The following is a 21,394-nucleotide window of genomic DNA, read 5'->3' as shown; positions in this document are numbered from 1 at the left end:
ATCTGTTGCAGTCAGATTTCTACAATGAAATAATGACTGAAATTGCTTGGATGCCTTCACAGATGGAATGTGTACAGTAATGCATTTCAACTTCATCAAACAAAATCCTACCAACCTGTACAAAAGACCATCCAAACAGATAATTTCTTGTTTTATTTTTAAAGTGAATTTGTTCATGTCAAAATAAAATCCCATAACTGAGACGGTGTCAACTGTAATCCACCTAATTTTCACATTCAGATTGTGAATAATAACGTCTATTCCACAAAATACATTTAAATGTCATGTACTTCAAATACAGCATAGGTGAGGACTAAAAAAAAGGCTACAGAAACTAAGATTACAATCAAGACTAAACAATTCATAACTTCATCTTCATCATCTTTTCTAACTCAACTGACTTTCACACCCTAGTGTGTGCCCTGACTCATCTCACTCTCCCATTTCTCCAGGTAGTCTTGCAGGTTGAGATTGAAGGTATCAATGCCTCTCTTTGAGAGGTGGATACCATTGGGACGATAAAGGCCAGATCCTATGCTTTCATGAGTAACTGCTGACCCCCCCAGTTCGGCTACAATAGAGTGCACCCTGCGATTGATAGTACCGCATAGTGCGTTGACTGAACCATCAACGTCCTCTATAATACCACTGCCATCTTTCCAAAAGCGCCTTGGCAGGATGTCAGACCATACTATCCTACACCGTGTAAAGATGCTGTGAATAGACGTCAGGTCCCTCTTGATGGCGCTCAGCAGATCTTCTGCGGTGCTCTTGTTGATGTCGTTGCCTCCCAGGTGGATGAGGAGCAGGTCTGGATTGGGCCAGGTCAGTTTGAGCTGGTGCAGCTGGGGTACAAGCTGGTCCCAAGTCATGCCCTGCACTCCCTTCCACCAAACTCGCACGCTGTTGGGATCCATGCCCAGCTGCATGCCAAACTCTGGAGACTTGGCCCTTTTCTCAGCCCAGTCCACAAGAGAGTGACCGAAGATCCACACATTTTTCATCTCTGTGACGGCAACAGTTGCTGTTGGAAACGACAGTAGATTGTTAGCCTCGGATCATGTCTACAGTGTTAATAATGTGCAATTCCACTCCTCTACTGCAGGTGGCTTAGTCCAATAAATATCACACCATTTCTCCTTATTGCATTCCAGTCTGAACGTTTTTTTTTGCTAGGCAAAACTGAAAGAAAATCTGATGTGCACCAACACCAACACTTTATCACTGGGTTACAGCATGCAGTTTCACATCAACATGGTCTTTCCTGGCAACACGTAGTCCCAGTTAGAAACTAAGAAACTAGCAAATTTGCTTGTACAGCTTGTTTTACAACTACTTTTAAATGAGGAATGTAATATAATGTGCTTGCCTGAAATTAGTTTCATTTTAAAACATTTTAACATTTTAAGAACGCAGAGATGCTGTCTTTATAATAACTAGGTAGTTATTGACACTGATGTGAAAGGTAGGGATTTAACTAGACAAACCTGCAATGACCTTTAAAAAAAAAATCAAATAAAACTGTGTACCCTATATATTCCTGTCTGCAGCTCAGTCCAGATGTCTTGAGCATAAAAAAAGCTGTCTAGCACTGACTGCCAAGCTAGTTGACTGGCTAGTGCTAAGTGAAAATGGCTAACTCGCAATAACTAATTTACTTAATTTTCTTATTTTGACACACAATGCAACAAAACAATGACAAATAGAAAATTGTTACATTGTTATAGCTACTTTTCTTAAGTACAAAGTCCCCACAAGAAGGACTAAACGATTTACAAGCAACATGTTAGCAATAATTAATGAAATTTAATAGGCCTATTTACTTATTTGTCTGTATGATTGTCAATTTGGTCCGTTGTGTCCTTCCTGCACTGAATACATTTGTGAATACAATTATACTGTAGACTACATGGCTTAAATGCTCTCTGAATTTCACCTCTGAACAGATACTAAGAAAGCCTTCACCATGTTAGTTGGTTCAGTACTCCACCAACACTAGTGTACCTTTATACATGTAAACTTTTCTATTTTTTTTTTTACCAACTTGACATCTAGCTGATGCATTTTACTATGCAGGCTAACAGCTTGTTTCTAAAAATTGCACTGTGCCAAGGTCTGTCATGCTGTGAAGTATGCTTTAGGCTAGAAATGGGTGGTAAGCATGTTAACCCCTCCCTTAAACATATGCATACCCGGAGGCTCCTGGTTTTTCCTTGCGGTCCTCCTAGAGTTTCTCATAGCTTCCATGTGCTTCTCATTCTTCTCCTTCATCCTGCGGTTGAACTGCTCCAGCTGCACAGCAAAACAAATGTGGAGATACAGCTCACAACTGCACTGAGGAAGGGACAGAAACCTTACATACCCTCCCTGGCTCGCCAACCCTTGAAGGGTTAAATAGTATTCTAAATCTGTGGTGTTACTGCAAACCCTATCCTCATGATGCCGACAATACCCATAATTGACTAACAACATTATCTTAAATGTAATACTTCCATTCACTGAGTTCCAAAGGCAACGTTACAAGGTTAGTATTTATTCTAAGACCAATAGTAAGAGTAATCAGTGAATGCATTTAAACAGATAATCATTTACCTGCTTAGCCATGATATCTAGTCATGCATTATAACCTTAATTTGGCTGTATCACCACATAGTGGTGGACAAATTAAAAGCAGGAGGAAGAAGACTCTTTTCATAGCTGCCTGGAGCGTTTGAGTAAAAAAAACTATGAATACTGAAGTCTTAAAAAGTACTGAGAATTTGTCAGTCTCTTAATAAGTGTCAGATTTAGCTAATGTAGCTTGTTGACATTCCCTTACCTCTTTTTAGCTACTTCTTTGTCAGAGAATATTCAGTCACATTATGGGATTTTTCAATTTTTCATTTTTAGATATATTTGGGTCAAACATTTCTATTAGGGACAAAACGATCTAAATCGGTCCAGTGTTGAGTTAGAAAACGCTAAAACTGGCAACCACAAAATGGCTATACAATGCAGACATTTGGATCCAAAAACATCTAAAATAAGGCCTTAAGTTTTCCTTTATATGCCAAGTGCTTGGGCCAGGCACAATTCATTGTCATCAGTGGTCCTTTGTAAGAGTTCTGAGTAGTTGCGGTTACAAGCTGGAAACCGCTGTTTCACTTTCACTCACATCTCTTATAACTGATACTGTTGAAGCTTCTTGTGTGAAACTTTGTGCTCTTGATTGCAAACTACTCCTGGCTACCTAGCTAGCTGAATTACAATTCATATTTAGCTATTAACCATATTCCAAACTAAACTAACTAGCACATGTTAGCTATTCTCACTGAGCAATCTTATTAGCACTGAGCAAGTTAACTCAATACATCGACAACGCTCAATACATTGTTTGTTAGTCAAGTACTATGCAAGCTATTTTCTGAATGGCTGCTTCCTCATTATTTACATAGAAATGCTAACATGATCAATGCTCACATAATTAGGATATTCTGTGTCCCATAATATAGCTATCTAGTTTTGTTACTCTGGAAGAGTATTGTAGCTAGCTTATTAAGATGTATCGTTTCAATGCCATGCAATGGGCATATAGCTAAATCATTTACTGGCTTCAGAAATTCAACACATGGTGACAATACAACTAGTTTTAAACCAGTAAATGTGTGGGGGTGTCTGTTGTGTAGCAGATGTGTAAGGTGGGGTAAGTGCCAAATAGCAAGTTCTGTTCCGTAGCCTTACAGTTTAGTGCAACTGTGGCAATAAATCTAGCGAACGAGCTGTCCTTTGGCTAACCTAAACATGACTAGCTGATGTTTGTTGCTAGCCTTATGGTCCCAGGATCCCACAGTTCTCCCATGCCCTGCCTTCAGAAACACATTTTCAAAATAGCATGAACGGTTTAGTGGTATTTCCTGCTATTGTATCTTGTATTGCGCACTGGCGGGTAAAATACTGTAATGTTAAGGTTCCCTGAGAACATAAACGGAATCTAATCAAAAGGAAGAAAATGAACCTACCTTTTCTCTCTGTCTTGCTTCTAGGTCTTCCTCTGTCAACCCGGAAACCGGTTTTGTCTGGACTTGTGCTAAGGTGCTTATGGTTTGAGCTTTTTCAGGAAGACTAGTGACTGGCTCAATAACTGTAAGGCATCGACCAGAGTTTGAATCACCCTGGTTCACCTTTTGGGGCTCTTGAAGGGTGTATGAGGAGCTCCCTGAGGGTTGAAGGGGGGTATAAGGATCACTTCCTCCCGGGTTCAAGGGGTAAGCACTTCCTGAATAGGAAGCAGAAGAAGCTGGGACACCCTGGGGTGCGGGTGCATACGAGGCTCCAGCCGGATAAACAAACGGGTTGTAGTCTCTTGCTGAGGATGGAGGGTAGCTCGGATGAGCGACAGGATAAGGTGAAGAATAAGAGGGAGGGGGGTAGTTAGGGGTTGAGTAAGCGTTGTCAGGGTAGGGGTAGGGGTAAGGGTAGGGGTAGCTGGGGTTTGTGGCAGACTGAGGATATGATGAACCGGATGAGGCATGGGGAGCACTGGACGTAGCCGCAGGAGGAACAGGTTCAGGTGTATGTTTTGTGAAATCTTGTGAATACGAATAGGGATCGTATTTCTGAACGGAGGATTCTGGTGTGTATCTACTATGTTCTGTCGTAACTCCAGGCTCAGTATTGCCTTTCTTGATGTCCTCCGGATCATATTCACTGCTATGTCTCGAGTGGCTTGACTGGCTCCTGTGCTCTTCCTGACGAGCTCTCTTGACCGACGGTGCTGACTGCACGGAATCACGGGAGTCTGTCGAGTGAGGTCGACTACGGTGTCGACTTGTAGAATGCTCCCTTCGTTTGGACTCTGATGAGGCTTCTCTGGTCTTGGTGCCGTAAAGCCGCTCTTTCATCCTGTCTGTGAGCTGGGTGACCTCGGAGGAGTTGAGGTTTAAACCTATAGCCTTGAGAAGGCTCTGGACTTTGTCAAAGTACTGCTCCTTTTCTTCTTCTTTGCCTGCGGTTGACGGCTTCTGCTCATCTTTAGTCAGGGTTGACTTTGGGTTTTCTTTGTAATGGCCAGTTGGCACTGATGTTTCCTGTCGTTCAGGTCGGTGGTCATGCTGGTTGGAATTCCCCTCTGCTTCTGCGCTGCCATAAAGAAAATGATCCTCCTTTACACTCTGCCTCAGCAACTGGTCATGCTCATGTGGCTCATGACTCATGCCAAGAATTCGGGAAAAGCCACTGCCGTCCTCCACAGCTCTTTCATGGGGCAGCAGGTCATCCCGGCTTGTCCCCTCTCCAGAATCTCGCCTCCCTTTGTAGTCTTGCTCTTCTTCAGCTTTAAAGGGATCATATTGGTCACCTTTGAACATCCCTTCCCTTGCTGGTGGCGTAGTTGTACTACTGGCGGTGCTCTTCCCAATTGACTCCTTGATCAGTGTGGAGAGCTGGTTGACATCCACTCCCTTGTTGAGCAGGCTGAGGAAACGCTGCATCTGTGTAGCCCCGCTGCCCTGTGGCTCTGCTGCCTGATGTTGACCCGGAAGCGATTGGGAGGTCTGCGATGGGCTAAACAAATGCTCGGGAGGAGGGCGCTGACCATTGCCAGAGGAGGGAGGTGAGGGGTTGTGATGACCTTGAGAATGACCAGGAACAGAGCGGTGACTGTAGGGGTCTGGGTCGCGGTAAGACCTTTCTCCCTGGTATGACAATGTTTGGCCTGAGTGATCCCCACTCGATGCACCCCCAGGAGCCAGGTCCTGGAGGTGACCTGAGGGTGCAGGCGTTGGGTGGGTCGGGTCAGAATAGTACTGTGAAACTGATGGTTTGGCGGCAGGTTCAATGCTTTGAGTCTACAACAAAGAAAAGGGAACAAGAAAACCTGTTACTTTTAAGATCTTCACCAAAAATGAATGACAAATGCTACTACACATGCTACTGACAAATTCTGTTTAAAAAAAAATGTAGGACACATTAAAGTAAAACTTTGATCATAAGTTATTATAAAAGTGTTATTGTATTATAAATAGTGTCATATTATTAGGTGACCTGGGGTGAAGAGGCCGGTCCAGGGAAGGACTCCTTGGGTTTCTTCAGAATGGACTTGATTGGTTTGGCCAAGGCTTGACGCCTTGCACTGTTTTGAGGCAACCACTCCAAAGTCTCCTCCTCATCTGATGCCAGGGGCTCTGAACCCCAGCCAAGGCGTTCCTTCGGCTCCACAGCAGGTGCTTTAGGTGTCTCTTCCAAGCCTATGATTGCTCTCCTTCGAGCGATCAACTCATTGAGTGCTTCCAGCTCCTTTTGCTTTTTCACCAGTTCCTCGTCCACGACGTGAGGCTTTGGGGGTCCGTAAGTGCTCTTTCCATGTGCCTCTGAACCTGGCTGCTCCCTGTAATACGGCCGGGAGCTTGAGCCGTCTCTGCTAGGACTCCTGCTTCTGCTGCGCCTCCTGAGAGAACGCTGCCCACTGCCACTGCCGCTCCCTTTCCAGTACCTCATATCCATATGCGCTGGGCTGTGACTCGTCCTCTGGTAGGTGCTCCTATCCCTATCTCGGTCTCTTTCCCTCTCTCTTTCTCTATCCCTCTCCCTTTCTCTGTCCCTGTCCTTGTCCCTCTCTCTTTCTCTGTCCCTGTCCCTCCCTCTTTCTCTGTTTCTGTCCCAGTCCCTCTCTCTGTCTCGGCTTCTCTCCGTTGGTCTGATGTGCGGTGGGTATCGGTAGGAACGCTCTCTGCTTCTGCTGCGGCTTCTCATGTTCTTCTCTTGCCGCTCCTTACTCCCTTCCTTTCTCTCCTCTTTAGTGGAACTTTGTAGGCTCTGGCTTTTGTTTGGACCATCACCCTTGTCCTGGTCTCGGCTCTGGCTGTTGTGACGCAGGCCAGGACCGCTGGCGTCTGCATCGGAAGGACTACGGCTGCGACAGCCGTCTTTGGGGCTGCCGCTACTCTCGTTGGTGCTGGGCCCGTCTTCCGTCTTAGACCGCTTGGCCTCCTCTGCTTCCGTCTTGATCACCTCCTTTCTGAGCATCACAATCTTAGGGTTTGGCTTCGCCCGCACTGGCAAAACTTCAGTCTTTCTGTAGCGCAATAAAGTGGTAAAAGTCGTCAGTATGAATTCCAACTATGATCAAGTTAAAGCGGGATTCTAACAACAACAACAAAACTTTACAGCACCGTATTTGTATTGGATGTCAACAACAGACAAATGCCCACAAAGAATATAAACATTTTTAATGTCTAAAAACTCACACAGTGTCTGAGTCATCAGGATCAGGTTTGACTTCATCATTCCGAATTTGGTCTTTGAGCTCGCTTGAGATTTTGATGGTCATCTTTTTCTACATTCAGATTTTTACAGGACACAAGTCAACAACAGGAGCAGATACAGCTGTTAAGAAAATAATTTAAGAACTACACAATAGACAATTAAGTGTCAAAATAATTTACCTTCATTTTATTTCTCGCCACCATGTTCTCTAATTTAGCTGGGAATGTTCGGTCCACAACCTTCTTGACCCGAATGGCTTGATTGCCAATTTCTGCTGTTTTCTGAGTAGATGTAAACACATCTGGTTACTGAATTCTGGTTCCTCCAGAAAGCCCTTGATGATCAGATCCAATACCATCCAAATCTATTCAATCTTTAGTATACATTTGTTAAGATCAGTTTTAACTTATTTCTACACAAATACATCTCGTACATGAACACAGCATGGAATGAACACCCCCCCCCCCCCAGAAATACTCACCGGCATAACAGTGAACTCCACCTTATCGGATAAGGAAAGCGGATTTTCGTCCATGACCTCCCGGAGGTCAAAGAAGAGCTTCGGGTCTTGTGGGTATTTTATGTATCCGTGTGACTCCTCCAGCTCAATCACAACACCCTGACGGACGAGCATATGGCGTAAGTGAGAAAGACGAAGGCTTCTCCCTTAAAAAGGGGACTTTATCTACTCTGTAGTTTGCAAAATAGAAACTAATGTAGCTTGCCATCAAAGGATTAAGTACTGGCAGTTTGATAGTTAATATTAGTCTACACAGGTCATTAATGTGGCTACAGTTCATTCTTTTGAACTTTACAAATCAAAACTGTACAGTTACTTTTGACTGAGAGTTGTAATAAAAGAGTATTACAACTCTCTTACAAGAAAGAATGTAGTTTTACTTGTGTCTGACATTGTGTACATTTATGATGTCAAACTGTTTGCAGTTCCCCTCTAGAAGAAATCAAAGTTTAAAAACATCTTTAGTGCTAATGGAAACACTCAAATTGCTTCATGTTCAGCTCACACTTGTGGTGAGTGTATCAGACTTACTGTTTTACGTTGCTCTGTGAGTATGCGGAAGGAGCCTTTGCGGAATTGCACATTGACAGCCCTCTCTCCCTTTGTGTTTGGGTTTGTGGATATGTTCAACTGAACTTTATCCCCCACTAACATGGTGGCCTTCATTAACACATCGTCTGCCCTGAAGGTCAGCTTTTTCTCCTCGTCATTCACAGTGATCTTCACACTGCCAAGGTCAAGAACCTGCTAAACAATTTCACAATATTATGACTGAGTTACAAATAACTGTAAACTTGAGAAAGAAAAATTAATCAACAGAACCACTATAGTCACACACTGAAACTAGATAAAAATAACAACCATTATTTTCCCAGAACACTCTAAGACAGCTGTGAAATGAAAGACCGTAAGAGGCCCTATTACATAAATGAAAGAACGATAGAGGCACTGCTGTATAAATTAAAGATCAAGAGAGGGGCTGCTGTATACATGCATTATAGCTCATTATAGCTAATCAAGGTCAAACTGGCTGGAGGAATTGACATTTCTGACAAACTCTTCAGGTTAGTGGTGCCTGGCACGTTTTACTTGCCGTGGTCTTTTCTGTCTTAGCCGAATCCTTCCCTCTCGCAGGAACCCTAAGCACCACTCCGTCATAGCTCTCCGTGCCAACGTCCTCGATGACAGGCTCACTGTCTGGTAAAGGCTCTGGCTCACTCTGGACAACCTTAGATTGAAAGTCGTATGCATGTTATTAACGACTGGACAGGACATTACACAGATCTCCAAGGAACAAACAAATAAATAGCATAAATCAATGTTGCTGCTGAAACTCTATACAAGATAATACTGCAAGAGGCATTAAAATATATAATGGAGGTTTTCAGAACTAGGATGTCAACATCGGTGTATCAATCTAATCAGCAAGATCCCAGCTGTGTAGTTTTCACCCACATTGTTGACGACCTCCTCCTCCTCTTCTTCTTCTTCTTCTTCTTCTGAAGTTTCCTCATCACTTTCTTCCTCGGCCAGTTCGGTTTGGACAATGTCATTAAATGACTCCATACCCTCTGGAAGCTTCCGTACTCTGATGGCCATGTCTATACCTTGTATCTGCAGAAAATAAAGACGCATTTAAAGGTTATGAAGATGTAATAAATAACCCATGAAAGAAAAGTGGGTAATGTAGTTTTAATGGTTAGGGATGCTAGTGCTTCATTTGCATGGTGGATAGTAATGCTATGTTCTTTTATTGGCTTACTAAACAATATTCTCACTTTCTCTGCAATACAAAATGTAGTTTAAGCTTGAGTGAAATATAATCTCCAGTATTATCCATTAAGTGCAAAGGATGCCCAGAGAAGAGAGACATCTAACAACTGCAAAGTCAATGTCTTAATGTTTTATTCAGGTTGTTAAGAGCTCCAGCCAGCATTTTCTGAATGTCTATTCTACCACCTATGTATAGTGAACTGTTAGACAAAGTCATCATTTAAAACCTTGACAAGTAGTTTTTGTCAAAAACCATAGTAATTGGATAAAATCAAGTCAACCGGTTAACATCCCCAATATGACCTCTTCCCTCATTATTCTCTAAGTTACATCAAAATGATGCTGTCTTAAAATAATCTTGAAAGTAAGCCTTTGCAGTAAACAGCTGACAATTTGATCTATCATTCAGTCTGTCTTAAGCTGTTGACTGTCTTATCATTCTCTCTAAATCCTAAATTTCCTTCGGGATTAATAAAGTATCCATCTATCTAGCTCTCTACATGTCAGCCCATACCTATCTGTCCTTTTCTCCTTTGTCTATCTAGGTCTACCTGTCTATACCTGCCTAGTATTTGCTTGGTAGTACTCTCCTTGTCCATGTGGATAACTTCTGCCTTATGACACATAACACGGAAAATGCTAATTTACCGCTTTCAAACCGCTGCAATTAATGATGGTAGTTAAGTATTAAAGAGCGACCCAGAAACTATGGTCCTTACTACAAGTCAAAAGCTGCAGTTCAAGCAAATAACTTGAACTTAAACAAAATGTTTGCCAGAGCTACTGTGACCAAAAAAAACACTTTACCCCGACACCTATGGAGGAGACCAAAGTCAGAAATCTGTGCTTTTGGAAAACTCACTTGTCTTTCGTTTTGGTAACTAAACGCTGGCTAAACATGGCGGTTTTAAAGAATGTCTTGGTAAAACATCAAATTTACACAAATTTGATACTTACCTAAAATGATGGCGATCATCAGAGACATGTTTGGTGTCCATGATAAGCTTGTCTTGTTTTGCACAGGATCTACAAGGCTAATGTAGCTAAAAGGTAACCGAGGCTTATGGGCCGTAGTTGGCGCTATATAAACAAACAGTCCTATCTCAAGTGATACATTTTACCTCAGAAATTCAGTTTGTGAAACACACAATTTCAATCTAATTTACATCTCTTTTGAGGGAATAAATCCAATCACAACTGTACTGAGTATCATCTAACCATATCATAAAAACTCCACCTAGCAGCAATACAATAAAGCTTAGCTGGTTGTATGAAAGAAAAATCAGCATCAAAAATCATAAGTACAGATTAGTGTGTGGGTACTGTAATCATCTTGTGTGACTTGACATGCGTGTTACTGATGCGTGCCACTCACAAAAACAACCCCCTGTTAGCTGAAACTCAAGCTCATGACCTGCACTGTCACAGAGATACTGACTTCACAGTACGGCCACGACTCAACCAACAACTGCGGTATTTTATCTGCAGTAAACCTATAAAAGCTCTGACATCATGACCAGGCTGTCTCCCTTAGTCAGTGATTTTGTAGAGAGCTCTCTTCTCTGTACCTGACAGAGCTAACATCTTCAAAGGCATAGTTTCGCTCTACTTCTCAGCCAAACCACAAACCTACAGTTTAACTCACAGCTGTGATGAGGCTACTTGTATGACGTGGATGCAATTATTTTGGGGATTATTAAGTACGAGAGGAGACTAGAAAGATTTGTGTTATTTATACATTTATATTATTATATTATATAGGTTTGACACACCCCACCAAAAGATGCAACACATACACAATCATAATGCACAGTGACGAAACAGAGGAGGTCAGGCTGTTGTTTACTCACGGTGTTCCTGGTGAACTCGACCCTGTCGGAGACGGCCCACTCCTCCTGATCCAGGTTCTCATTGCTGTCCGTGTAGAGACAGAGATCCCCGCACTGTTCTGATGTTATGCAGCAAAGACCCTTCTGCAAGCTTGTTATCACACCCTGCCGTTTGAAAGATGGGAGAGCCTAATGATGGAAGGCCTCAACTTTGTTTTTATTTCTGTCTCAACCGGCTTTTCTGACACGTTAGATTGAAATAATTGTGTTGGCAATAGTCAATAACAGTAATAGAGAAACAATTATCTTCTCCCTTTGTAAGACTGGCTTTTGATTCAGGATTCCCTTTGTAATTTCTAATGATGATAACGCCGTGTTGCTGTGGTGTTATAGAGTAAAGTCTAGTGTTTGCGATGACACCCTCTGGAGATAAACGGAAATTCTACAAAAGGTCTCAACTCTTTCTCTGCCTTTCTGAGGAATACATCTCCAAGTTAACTGATTGTTTAGATGATTTTTTGACTTTACTTTCTCTCCTGAAACTGGATTTCTTCTCCCCTTTGCCGTTGCCATGGCTAATAAGGATTTCCTGCTGTCTGCCCAATAGCTCATTTCAACTTGGATGTAGAGAAAGGTGTCTGTGGCTGTATCAGACCCAGTTACAAATATGCAAAATTAACTTTATTTCCTTCCTTCTTTCCCTCAGTGAAATCTTTAACATGGAAAATGTGTGCCAACCCATTTTCACTGGCTGCAGTGCAGTCATAACTAACGCAAAGAAAGCTTTTTCTTTTCTTCATGTTATCAGTTTCACTTCAGATAGGGCCTTACCACGACTCGTTTTTCGCTGGTGATCCGGAAGGTATCGGGAACCTGTGGCCGGATGTTAGAAGCCCTCATGCTTTTGGTGACGATGCTGGTGATCACCTGGAAGGTGACGAGGTCGTTGGTGAGCAGCGTGACGGCGCAGTCACCCTCCGTGAAAGGAAGCTCCATTGCCTGGCCGTAGATGGATGCCTCCAGCCTCAGCTGCTTCATCTTGTTTTTCAACTAAACAAACAAACAAACAAATAAATCTGATTTTATATCACACTTACATTTTAATTTCTGTGACATGCTGGCCAAGACATCTTACCAAGTTAAATGAAAGTGCAGTTTGTTCTAACTATTACCTATACCAATACATTAGGGCCTCTTTTTGCTAGACTCTGATTAACATCAAATTATCCAATCAATCAAAAAATGTTCTCAGGACATAGGTTACTGTGCTTTTACAATGTTTTTACATCTGTCTAGGTGATGGATCTATACTGTAATAGGGTAGGGAGTGTAGGGTAGCAATGCTTTTACAATGAAGACTACAGATATAGTTTAATTTACTATAATTTTCTATTTAATTCTATAGAATGAACATATGAACAAATGTATGGTTCCTTCTAGTTTCTGGTTATAAGAGGTGTACCGAGTCTGTACGCCCCCTGTGTTATAATAGTCTTATCTATGTAAGTCTTTAGTGCATAGGATGCAATGATAGTCTCGTGTTCATAAGTATGGTTATTCTGAGAATATTCAGACGCTGCCCCAATGGCCAGTTTTAGTGTCCTGTGTCAGTCTACAACAAGTGACAATCTTCTGTTCAGTTCACAATGCATTGGGATGCATCAGTTTAACAACACTTCTGTATTTTATAAGCAACCAACGTGAGAGGTTAATATAATGAGATTTACCAAATTGGCGTTTCATTAACTTGGATAGCTGTCCCTGACAACCTCTTTGACATGAATGTGACACAAAATGTTGTCTATAATACTATCGAATGTATATTCCTCCCGTAACTTTATTCGAAAATGTCCAATTCTGTCTAATTCTGCACAATTCTGCATTTAACTGTGATTTCCGTTTTTCCCAACTGCATTTCATGATTCTGTCCGCATTTTCTGCAGCACAGAAATCATAGGGCCTTAAATATTTTACTTATAAAGTCTACGTCAGGAAGAGGGTAATATATGCACCACAATGAAATAAATATACAAGGCAAAAAAAAGCACTTCAAAAGCACTTACATTCTCATAGGCGTGATGCTGGAAGTGGGAACAAATCAATTTGGCAGTTTGTACATTTTGTCCCTACAGCTGAATTTCAGGCTGGTGAACATTTGGCGGTGGATCTCACCTGTGCATTTTTTATGCTTTTGGTGATGACGCCGAGGAACACTTCACTGTGCACCTCCTCCGTGCCTCCGGACGGGACGTTCACGTCTGTCGCGCAATCCTCGTTTTCCTGAAGCACCAACATCAGATAGGGCACAGCAATGATCATCATAGCTGAATGAGAACTTCCGCAAAAAACTCGTTCATAAAAGCCTAGCTTAAAGAAGAAAACTAGTGTTTAACCTTGTTAACCGCTTGGTGTTTTTTTACACGATTCGCAACATATCTTGAGCGAAATAGGCAGCAATCAATGTATTGAGTATTGGCTAAGTGGCACACTTGACCAGCCTACCTCAGTCTTGCAGACAGTGAAGTGCACTTTCACTCCAACGACCAGGTTAGCAGGTATTCCCACAAAAGCACTCATTTGGAAGGGAAACGTCTTTTTGTCGTCGACCCGTTCAATGACACCAAGGTCCTTTTCCTAACAGAGACACACAATTATGAGCCACTGCTGACAGAGTCCTATCCTTTAATTAATAACTACATGCACTAATATGAATAGTCATACTATAACAGCTGCTTATTCTTGTACAACAACTACTAAAACTGCTGCAGACACTAAAAAGTATAGTTTACGATCCTTTTATGATTCCTGAGAGCACACAAATTAGAAGCTGAACAAACATGTACAAATGTCACCCAGTTAAACCACCCTTCTTCTTAACCTCAAAACTGTAAAACATCAGATTCATAAACTGGGAATGTAGATTTAAAAACTGGGAATGTTAATTAAAAGCCTGAGGATTCACATTTTAACTGAGACAAGTGAGACCACTTGAGATGGCTTGGTACAGATCAATTCCCACAGGTAAGATTTCCTTAAAGGTGTTAAGCGATACTCACCCCAACAGATATGATGACACCCATTTTACGTCCAGCTGGAGGTCTACAAAACACATCAGTCATATAACACACATCATGTGTTAGAAACAGTGTAACTAACAATGAAGTTGTGTAAGAAACAGTGTAACTAACAATGAAGTTGTGGAAGGAACCGTGTAACTAATATGGAAAGTGTGTAAAAAAAACTTGTAACTAATATTGAGGTTGTGTAAGAAACCGTCTAACTATTAGTGAAGTTGTGTAAGAAACCGTGTAAATATTAGTGAAATTGTGCAAGAAACCGTGTAACTAATAGTGAAGTTGTGTAAAAAAAAAACAGAGTAATAGTGAAGTTGTGTAAGAAACCATGTAACTAATAGTGAAGTTGTGTAAGAAACCGTGTAACTAATAGTGAAGTTGTGTAAGAAACCGTGTAACTAATAGTGAAGTTGTGTAAGAAGCCGTGTAACTAATACTGAAGTTGTGTAAGAAGCCGTGTAACTAATAGTGAAGTTGTGTAAAAAAACGTGTAACTAATAGTGAAGTTGTGTAAAAAACCGGAGTAATAGTGTAGTTGTGTAAGAATCCGTGTAACTAATAGTCTGTTGGACTAAGCAGCTTTCTCTTACTTGGCAGGGAACATTGGAGCAGGTTTGGGCCTCTTTGGAAGCATGAACCTTGTCATTGGTTTGGAAGCTTTATTCTGGGGTAGGGGGGTCTTCTTCTCAGGTGCCTGTGCTATTGGGTCCGGCTGACTGGAAGAACCGCTGCTTGATGGGTCACCATCCTTTAACAAGACCGAGGAAGAACACTGTCAAACTTAGGCAGGAGAGCAACATCCAATCCCGACTGCTCTGAAAAGGCATGCTTTTATTCAAACAAGAAAGCATAGCTCACAGTAGCCATGTCAAGTGAAAATCGAAGGTTGTCAAACTAATTATCTGGAACAAATGGCAATCCCACAATGAAAACATCCTCCCCATAGAAACCACAAGCAATTCATAACAGTGACTGAGTATTTAAACAATCAAGATTGTTTTACTGATTTAAGGACAACCTCAGGGAAGTCAGATACTTTAACTGTAACTTTAATACACCTTTTTTGCTTGGTTACCTTGGTGGCAGAGGCAGCGATGGGGGAGGATGCTTGCAGGCTGTCTGGCCCTTTCTCCTGGCTGGCGGTCTGCTCTTCCAGGGGGGTCTCTGCAGGAGCTGTCTCCGAAATAATGGTTGTCTCAGATTCACCTGAATCCTGGGACAGTGGAGGAAAATACACATCCTCAAGGTTAAGATGAAATGATGACAAGGTTGGATGTGCTATCTATATTGGAGATTTGATTGTAATCTAGTGAGACAGCTAAGCCTATTTGAAATGCTATGCATGTCAATAGACATGTCTTTCTTGATATCACATTTAAAATTCTTGTTAAAAATAAATCTTGCCAACCCCATTGAAACAGAGTGAACTGATGACATATACCGTCCCTGCTACACACATTACTCTCCAATTACTGTACCTTGGTGGTGGAGGAGGTGGCAGTGGAGTCAGAAGAGGGGATGGTTGGGGTGGTTGTTGAAGTAGCCGAGGCGGCTGGGGAGGCGGTTGGGGTCGTTGTTGACGTGGGGGCGGTGTTGGAGCTGCAGGTAGCCGTGTCAGTTGCCGTGGCCGAGGTGCTGGCCTTCTTTTTCTGCTTCTTCTTGGCCGGCGCCACCTTCGCCATCTGCAGGGGTTGGTCCTCCAGATGAAGGGAGGCTGATGGAGGTGGTGGGGGCAGGGGAGGGATGCCCAAGGTGAGGCCCACGTCGTCCAACTCGGACATCCTGGTCGCTAGGGCATCGATCTCCTTCCTCAGGGATGTCAACTTAGACTCTGCCATCTCGACCTTGATGGTCGATACAGTCAGGTGGGGGTCCTTAGGGATGTCCTTCTCTTCAGGAGTCTTTTTCTTATTCCTCTTCTTCTCCTTCTTCAGGAGCACAGCTGTGGTAATGAGAGAGAGTGTGTGAGAGAGAGAGAGAGAGAGAGAGAGAGAGAGAGAGAGAGAGAGAGAGAGAGAGAGAGAGAGCAGACAGAGCAGACAGAGTAGACAGAGTAGACAGAGTGTGTGCGAGGGAGGGGGAGATAGACAACCATGTAGGAGGGGGTTATGTGATAAGCGAGAGTCCTAAACAGGTAGGAAATATAATAAGATAAAAACAGAATAGTTTTAGATGTGTTACTATGAGTTTGTACCTTGCTGCTTGCGTAAGTTGTGCACGTCCTTCACAAGCTCAACTTCCCTCTTCTTGTATGCATCCATCTGCTTCCTCAATTTTTCTCGTTCCTTCACCACCTGCACATTTCAAGAATATTCATTACACGCATGCTACATCCAAGAGCTGCTCTCCCCTCCAGATTACCAGATAACAACACAAGACTGAAGACGAGATCAATCAGGACCTGCATCCTTGTTAGGACACTGCAGTGAATTCTCATAACACAAGTGTTGAGCATATGTGTTGTGTAGACACTACTTTATATTAAAGGGTGTGGGTGTGAATGGGCAGATGGTATGAAGCCTATAACCCAACTGATGTCTTGTTAATCCATGCTTTTATCACCAGTAGGTTAGACTACTGCAACGCTTTATTTACTGGTCTTCCAAAAAAACATATCAAGAAATTACAACTCATACAGAATTCTGCTGCTAGACTTTTAACAAAGACCAAGAAGAGGGAGCACATCACCCCTGTGTTGGCTGAACTGCACTGGCTCCCTGTCTCCTACAGAATTGATTTTAAGGTCATGTTAATTACTTATAAGGCTCTAAATGGAATAGCACCTTCATACATCTCTGAGCTTTTAAAACCCTATCATACACAAAGGAACCTTAGATCTACAAATGCCAATATGTTAGCTGTACCCAAAGTACTCCACAAGCAAAGCGGAGAAGCTGCCTTTGCCTATTATGCACCAAAGCTATGGAACACCCTACCTTTGTACGTGAAGCAGGCAAGCTCAGTGGGTTTCTTTAAAAAACACCTGAAAACATTTTTATATATGAGAGCATTTAGCAAGACCTGGTTGTGTTTATCTTTTAAATCATTTTATATTTATTTTGTATTTATTTTATATCTCTTATATCTTTTTTTTTCTCTTTTATTATTTTTATCTTTTATATATTTTATTGTGTGATGTGCCCCTGATTGTTTTAGATGTTTTAAATCTTTACATATTTGAAATGTGTGAAATGTTACTGCTTGTTTTGGATTCTTTCATTTTGTGAATGCTCCTGATTCTGTCTCTATGTAAAGCACTTTGAGTTGCATTTTTTGTATGAAAGGTGCTATACAAATAAAGCTTTATTATTATTATTATTATTATTATTATTATTATTATTATTATTATTATTGTGGATTTAGGGGCTGGAGCAGTGCTGGTGATTTTTAGAGAAAAAGTGCTGTGTTGCTAACGTCAGGGTTGGGACCAGTTTCAGAAGGTTATTTACAGATGTGTACTGTTGTCCTGAAGAGACGGTCACATCTCGAACAAAGACTTACTCACACGGCCCACAGTAACATCACCCAGGTCCACCTGCTCATCTTGCATGTCGAAGTAAGAAACGAGATACAAGGAACAAGATACAGGAGCAACAGACTGCGCACACACACCTTCGCACATACACACACCCAACCACACAGTCTCACACAGGCAACAGGATGGCAAGTGAGAGGCTTACTTTACTCGACCCAGTGTTTCAAAAACCCAAGGCCTCCTTTGACACCTACAAAACATAAGCTGCCCACATACTGTAACTCACGATCTTTCAGTTCTACAAGGCATACATGGGTGAGCTGTGTGTGCTGACCAGGTCAGTGTGTTACAGGAAAGGCATTTTGGTTGGTCCGTGCAGTTGCTTAGCGTTATAATTCCACTATGCAGCCCACTCAAAAATTGCCCACCCCCATACCTTTCAATTGGGTGGAAAGTAAACATTGAATTCACTACTGTGTTAACAGTTCACAATCGAGTAGCTTATCCACCTGGACATTGACAATAACTTAAATCTAGCCTATAATTCAAAAACTGGAAAAAGTAACGATGAGATCAGTCCTGTCAGGAGACAACTTACCTCGGCGACTGGGAGATTTTTGACTGGAGGAGAAGGATGTAAGGGTACAAAGTGCTGGGCCTTGGGCGCAAAAGTATGACCATATTCAAAAACAGAGGGCGGTGGAATGCTAGGGTCCATTGGGGGGGGATAGTCAGGGTGTATTGGCGGTGGTAGGCCGTGATCAAACTCTGGCGGGGGGAAAGGTCTACCAGGCATGGGTGGGTAAGGCTCTGGTAACCCAGGAACTGGACCGTACCCTGCCTCATCCATAGGCGGCACTGGGGGCATCGGATGCCGGAAATGTGGATCTGGAGGAGGTCCATATCCATCCATAGGAGGATAATCAGAAGGTATTGGCCGACCGTGGTCATACTCCAGAGGGGGGTAATGTCCACCAGGTAACGGTGGGCCCTCCATGTCGTAAGGGTGCGGCAAACCAGGACCTGGACCGTAGCCAAGGTCATCCATAGGTCCATAACCCATCGGATCCATATCCGCTGGGTGCATTGGCCATGGCTCTGGTCCATATGAAGGGGGCATTCGTCCCATAGGCCCCATCCATGGTCCTCGTGGATGGCCGCGCATGAAGTGTGGATCGGGACCACCATGATAAGGATGCTCCATCCAAGGGCCCTCCGGCGGCATGTGCTCTCCTGGATGCATTGGGTATCTGGGACCAAAAGGAGGACCCCGAGGACCCCGCGACATCATGGTAAATGTGATGCTACCTAGTTAGCAGACTAGCGTAGCAAGCTAGCCAGAGCACTGCACAGCTAACGTAGCTAGCAACTGCAGAGAACTAGCTGTGGACACTTTCCTTTAACTCCGTTTAACACTTCATCACAATCAGTAAAAGACACTTCCCTCACATGAGTGGGCTTTTCTCGTAAATAACTTCATATAAATCCTCTGTACTAAGTACTCCATTCGACGATTCCGGATGTTGTTGAGAGAAGCCAGAAAGTGGTGTCAAGCTGAGTACTTCCGTAGAATGGGGAGGGGGTCACTTATACACGTAACATCCGTTTACCCTGATACAAGTATTTAGCTAACTGTTTATTTAACATTGACTGAAATTAAACAATTCGTGAACTTATGTAAAACTTTGATATAAAGTACAATACAGGCTCTAGTGGGGCAGTTTAGCTAAATAATATTATTTCTCATTTCAAAAGCATATCTGGGAAAAGAAAGGCGCCTGGAATTAAAATCACTAATGGGATATGGCTGCTACAAGCCAGTGAACATTAGGAGGAGACAGGAGCTCTCTTAATTAGAGTTGAGATAGTTAAAATCTTTTGGTTACCACAAGAAGTTCAAACACTATTTGAGGTTACGTATAGAGCCAATCGAAAGTATCTGGTACATGGAGAGCATACATATCCTCTTCTGTTTAACTTGGGACTGACACTATTCTGTGTTTGGTTCATATGCTTACTTCAGCTATTAACCTAATTATTGTTTTTCAGTCCTATATTAACAGAGAGCCTTTTTCCTCGCAGCAGTGTTTCCCTCAGTCAGCTGATGAGGTGCTGCTAACTGACACTAGAAGTAAAACTTACTCCACACCATGTAACTAATTATCTGCCATTACAGAGTGGGGACTACTGGGACGAGGCTGAAAACATCTACCTTGCTTGACAAACTGCTCCTCCTCTCCATAATAACAATGTCTCACTTGGGCAGGATCAATGGGATGTTCAAAGGCTCATATTCTTGTCCTTTGAAGCCCACTACCATAATAACCATTATGATGTGGTCATTCCCCCCCATAGTTATATTCTAGGTCTACCACATACCAGTTATATTTTACCTTAAGATATATTTTATACTCAACTAGTTATTTTACTCAGTAAGCCTTTATACATTCATGGATATGACACAGGTCAGTTTTTGGAAAATACACAAACCTTTATTTATCAGAAAAATATTCAATCTAAATTACAATTACAAACAGACTCTAATTTATGTATGGGAGGTCAAATAGAATGCTGTACAAAACATACATGGAGGGTGAGTAAAAATGTTTCAGTTGCTACAGTATTCATCTTGAAGCTGTTACAAGAAAGCTGGTTAATATCACAATGGGAAACACATTCAATTTGAAGGCATGTTGCCCCAGTTATGGACGATTTCCACAGGGAAGCATAAAATACACGTATAGAAAGCATACAAAGTCCCAGCTAAGCCTTTCCTCGATGCACTACATCGCTTAGAGAAAGCAGTGCACCAAATGAACTGCGACCCCACATTTATTTCATTACACAACACTCTACATTTATTTAACAGGGAGTTTACAAGGTTAAAAATGTCCATTGCCCAATCATCGGAAAGTCTTGATTTTGAAGGATGAGAAGGATTCTCAAAGCTTAATCCACTTCTAGTTTGTCAAGCTTGCAATGACAAAAACAACAGTCCAGACTGCAATGCCAGGAAAAATAGAAAAACTGTCCACATTTATATGGGCTCTCCAAAAACCCGTTGATGGTGTATGTTGGGTGTATGTACTCTTGATCACCTTTCATATGCTAAGTAGGTTTAAAAATAAAAAAAAAGAAGAAGAAAAAAAAACCTTCAACCTGAAGTTGCAAAAACATCCAAAAACAGCATGACCCATACCATCATGACCTTTCTAAAGCTTGCTTTTGACCTCTTCAGGATGGGACGGGGCCTCAGCGCAACACAGCACACAGCAACACTTAGAAGAACAGTCAAGGTTAAGGGATCCCTACAAAACCATGAGACTCAAGAATATCGTATTTTGTTTGGACTTTGGTCAACTAACAGATGGTTAAATGTAGAAGGCTAAGATAAATTGGTGGCTGGTGTGAGGCATCTGAAACTTGATTGCCTGATGTCAGTTAAGAATAAATATTCTGCTTCATGAAAAGAGCCGGAGAG

General features: G+C 42.2%; 1 protein-coding gene across 1 annotated transcript; it reads right to left on the bottom strand.

Annotated features, from left to right (window-relative positions):
- Positions 1 to 27: 27 nt before the first annotated feature.
- LOC308373534 (uncharacterized protein) lies at positions 28 to 19,406 on the bottom strand. Its single transcript, XM_080849106.1, has 20 exons — positions 18,512 to 19,406; positions 16,633 to 16,732; positions 15,917 to 16,380; positions 15,514 to 15,651; positions 15,029 to 15,186; positions 14,421 to 14,463; positions 13,867 to 13,998; positions 13,537 to 13,644; positions 12,196 to 12,414; positions 11,386 to 11,529; positions 9,218 to 9,376; positions 8,856 to 8,990; positions 8,294 to 8,506; positions 7,724 to 7,861; positions 7,422 to 7,523; positions 7,224 to 7,312; positions 6,022 to 7,051; positions 3,999 to 5,825; positions 2,193 to 2,292; positions 28 to 1,024 (listed from the first exon to the last, which is right to left on the bottom strand). The coding sequence occupies exons 1-20, from the start codon at positions 19,202 to 19,204 to the stop codon at positions 411 to 413; spliced, it is 6,606 nt and encodes a 2,201-aa protein (XP_080705232.1). The 5' UTR covers positions 19,205 to 19,406; the 3' UTR covers positions 28 to 410.
- Between the last annotated feature and the right edge of the window lie 1,988 nt (positions 19,407 to 21,394).

This window comes from Sprattus sprattus (genome assembly GCF_963457725.1).
Source record: "Sprattus sprattus genome assembly, chromosome: 12".
NCBI lineage: Eukaryota > Metazoa > Chordata > Actinopteri > Clupeiformes > Clupeidae > Sprattus > Sprattus sprattus.
The sequence above is the reverse complement of the archived record's forward strand: the minus strand, read 5'-3'. Positions and strand labels throughout refer to the sequence as shown.

Bases quoted from the DNA above. Each gene is read 5' to 3' on its own strand.
- LOC308373534 (XM_080849106.1), bottom strand. From the start codon at position 19,204: ATGATGTCGCGGGGTCCTCGGGGTCCTCCTTTTGGTCCCAGATACCCA. The intron at 14,464-15,028 runs GTAAGAGAAAGC...TGTGTTTTGTAG, and splicing joins GCTCCAATGTTCCCTGCCAA to ACCTCCAGCTGGACGTAAAA. The intron at 7,313-7,421 runs GTAAATTATTTT...ATCTGAATGTAG, and splicing joins TGGCGAGAAATAAAATGAAG to AAAAAGATGACCATCAAAAT.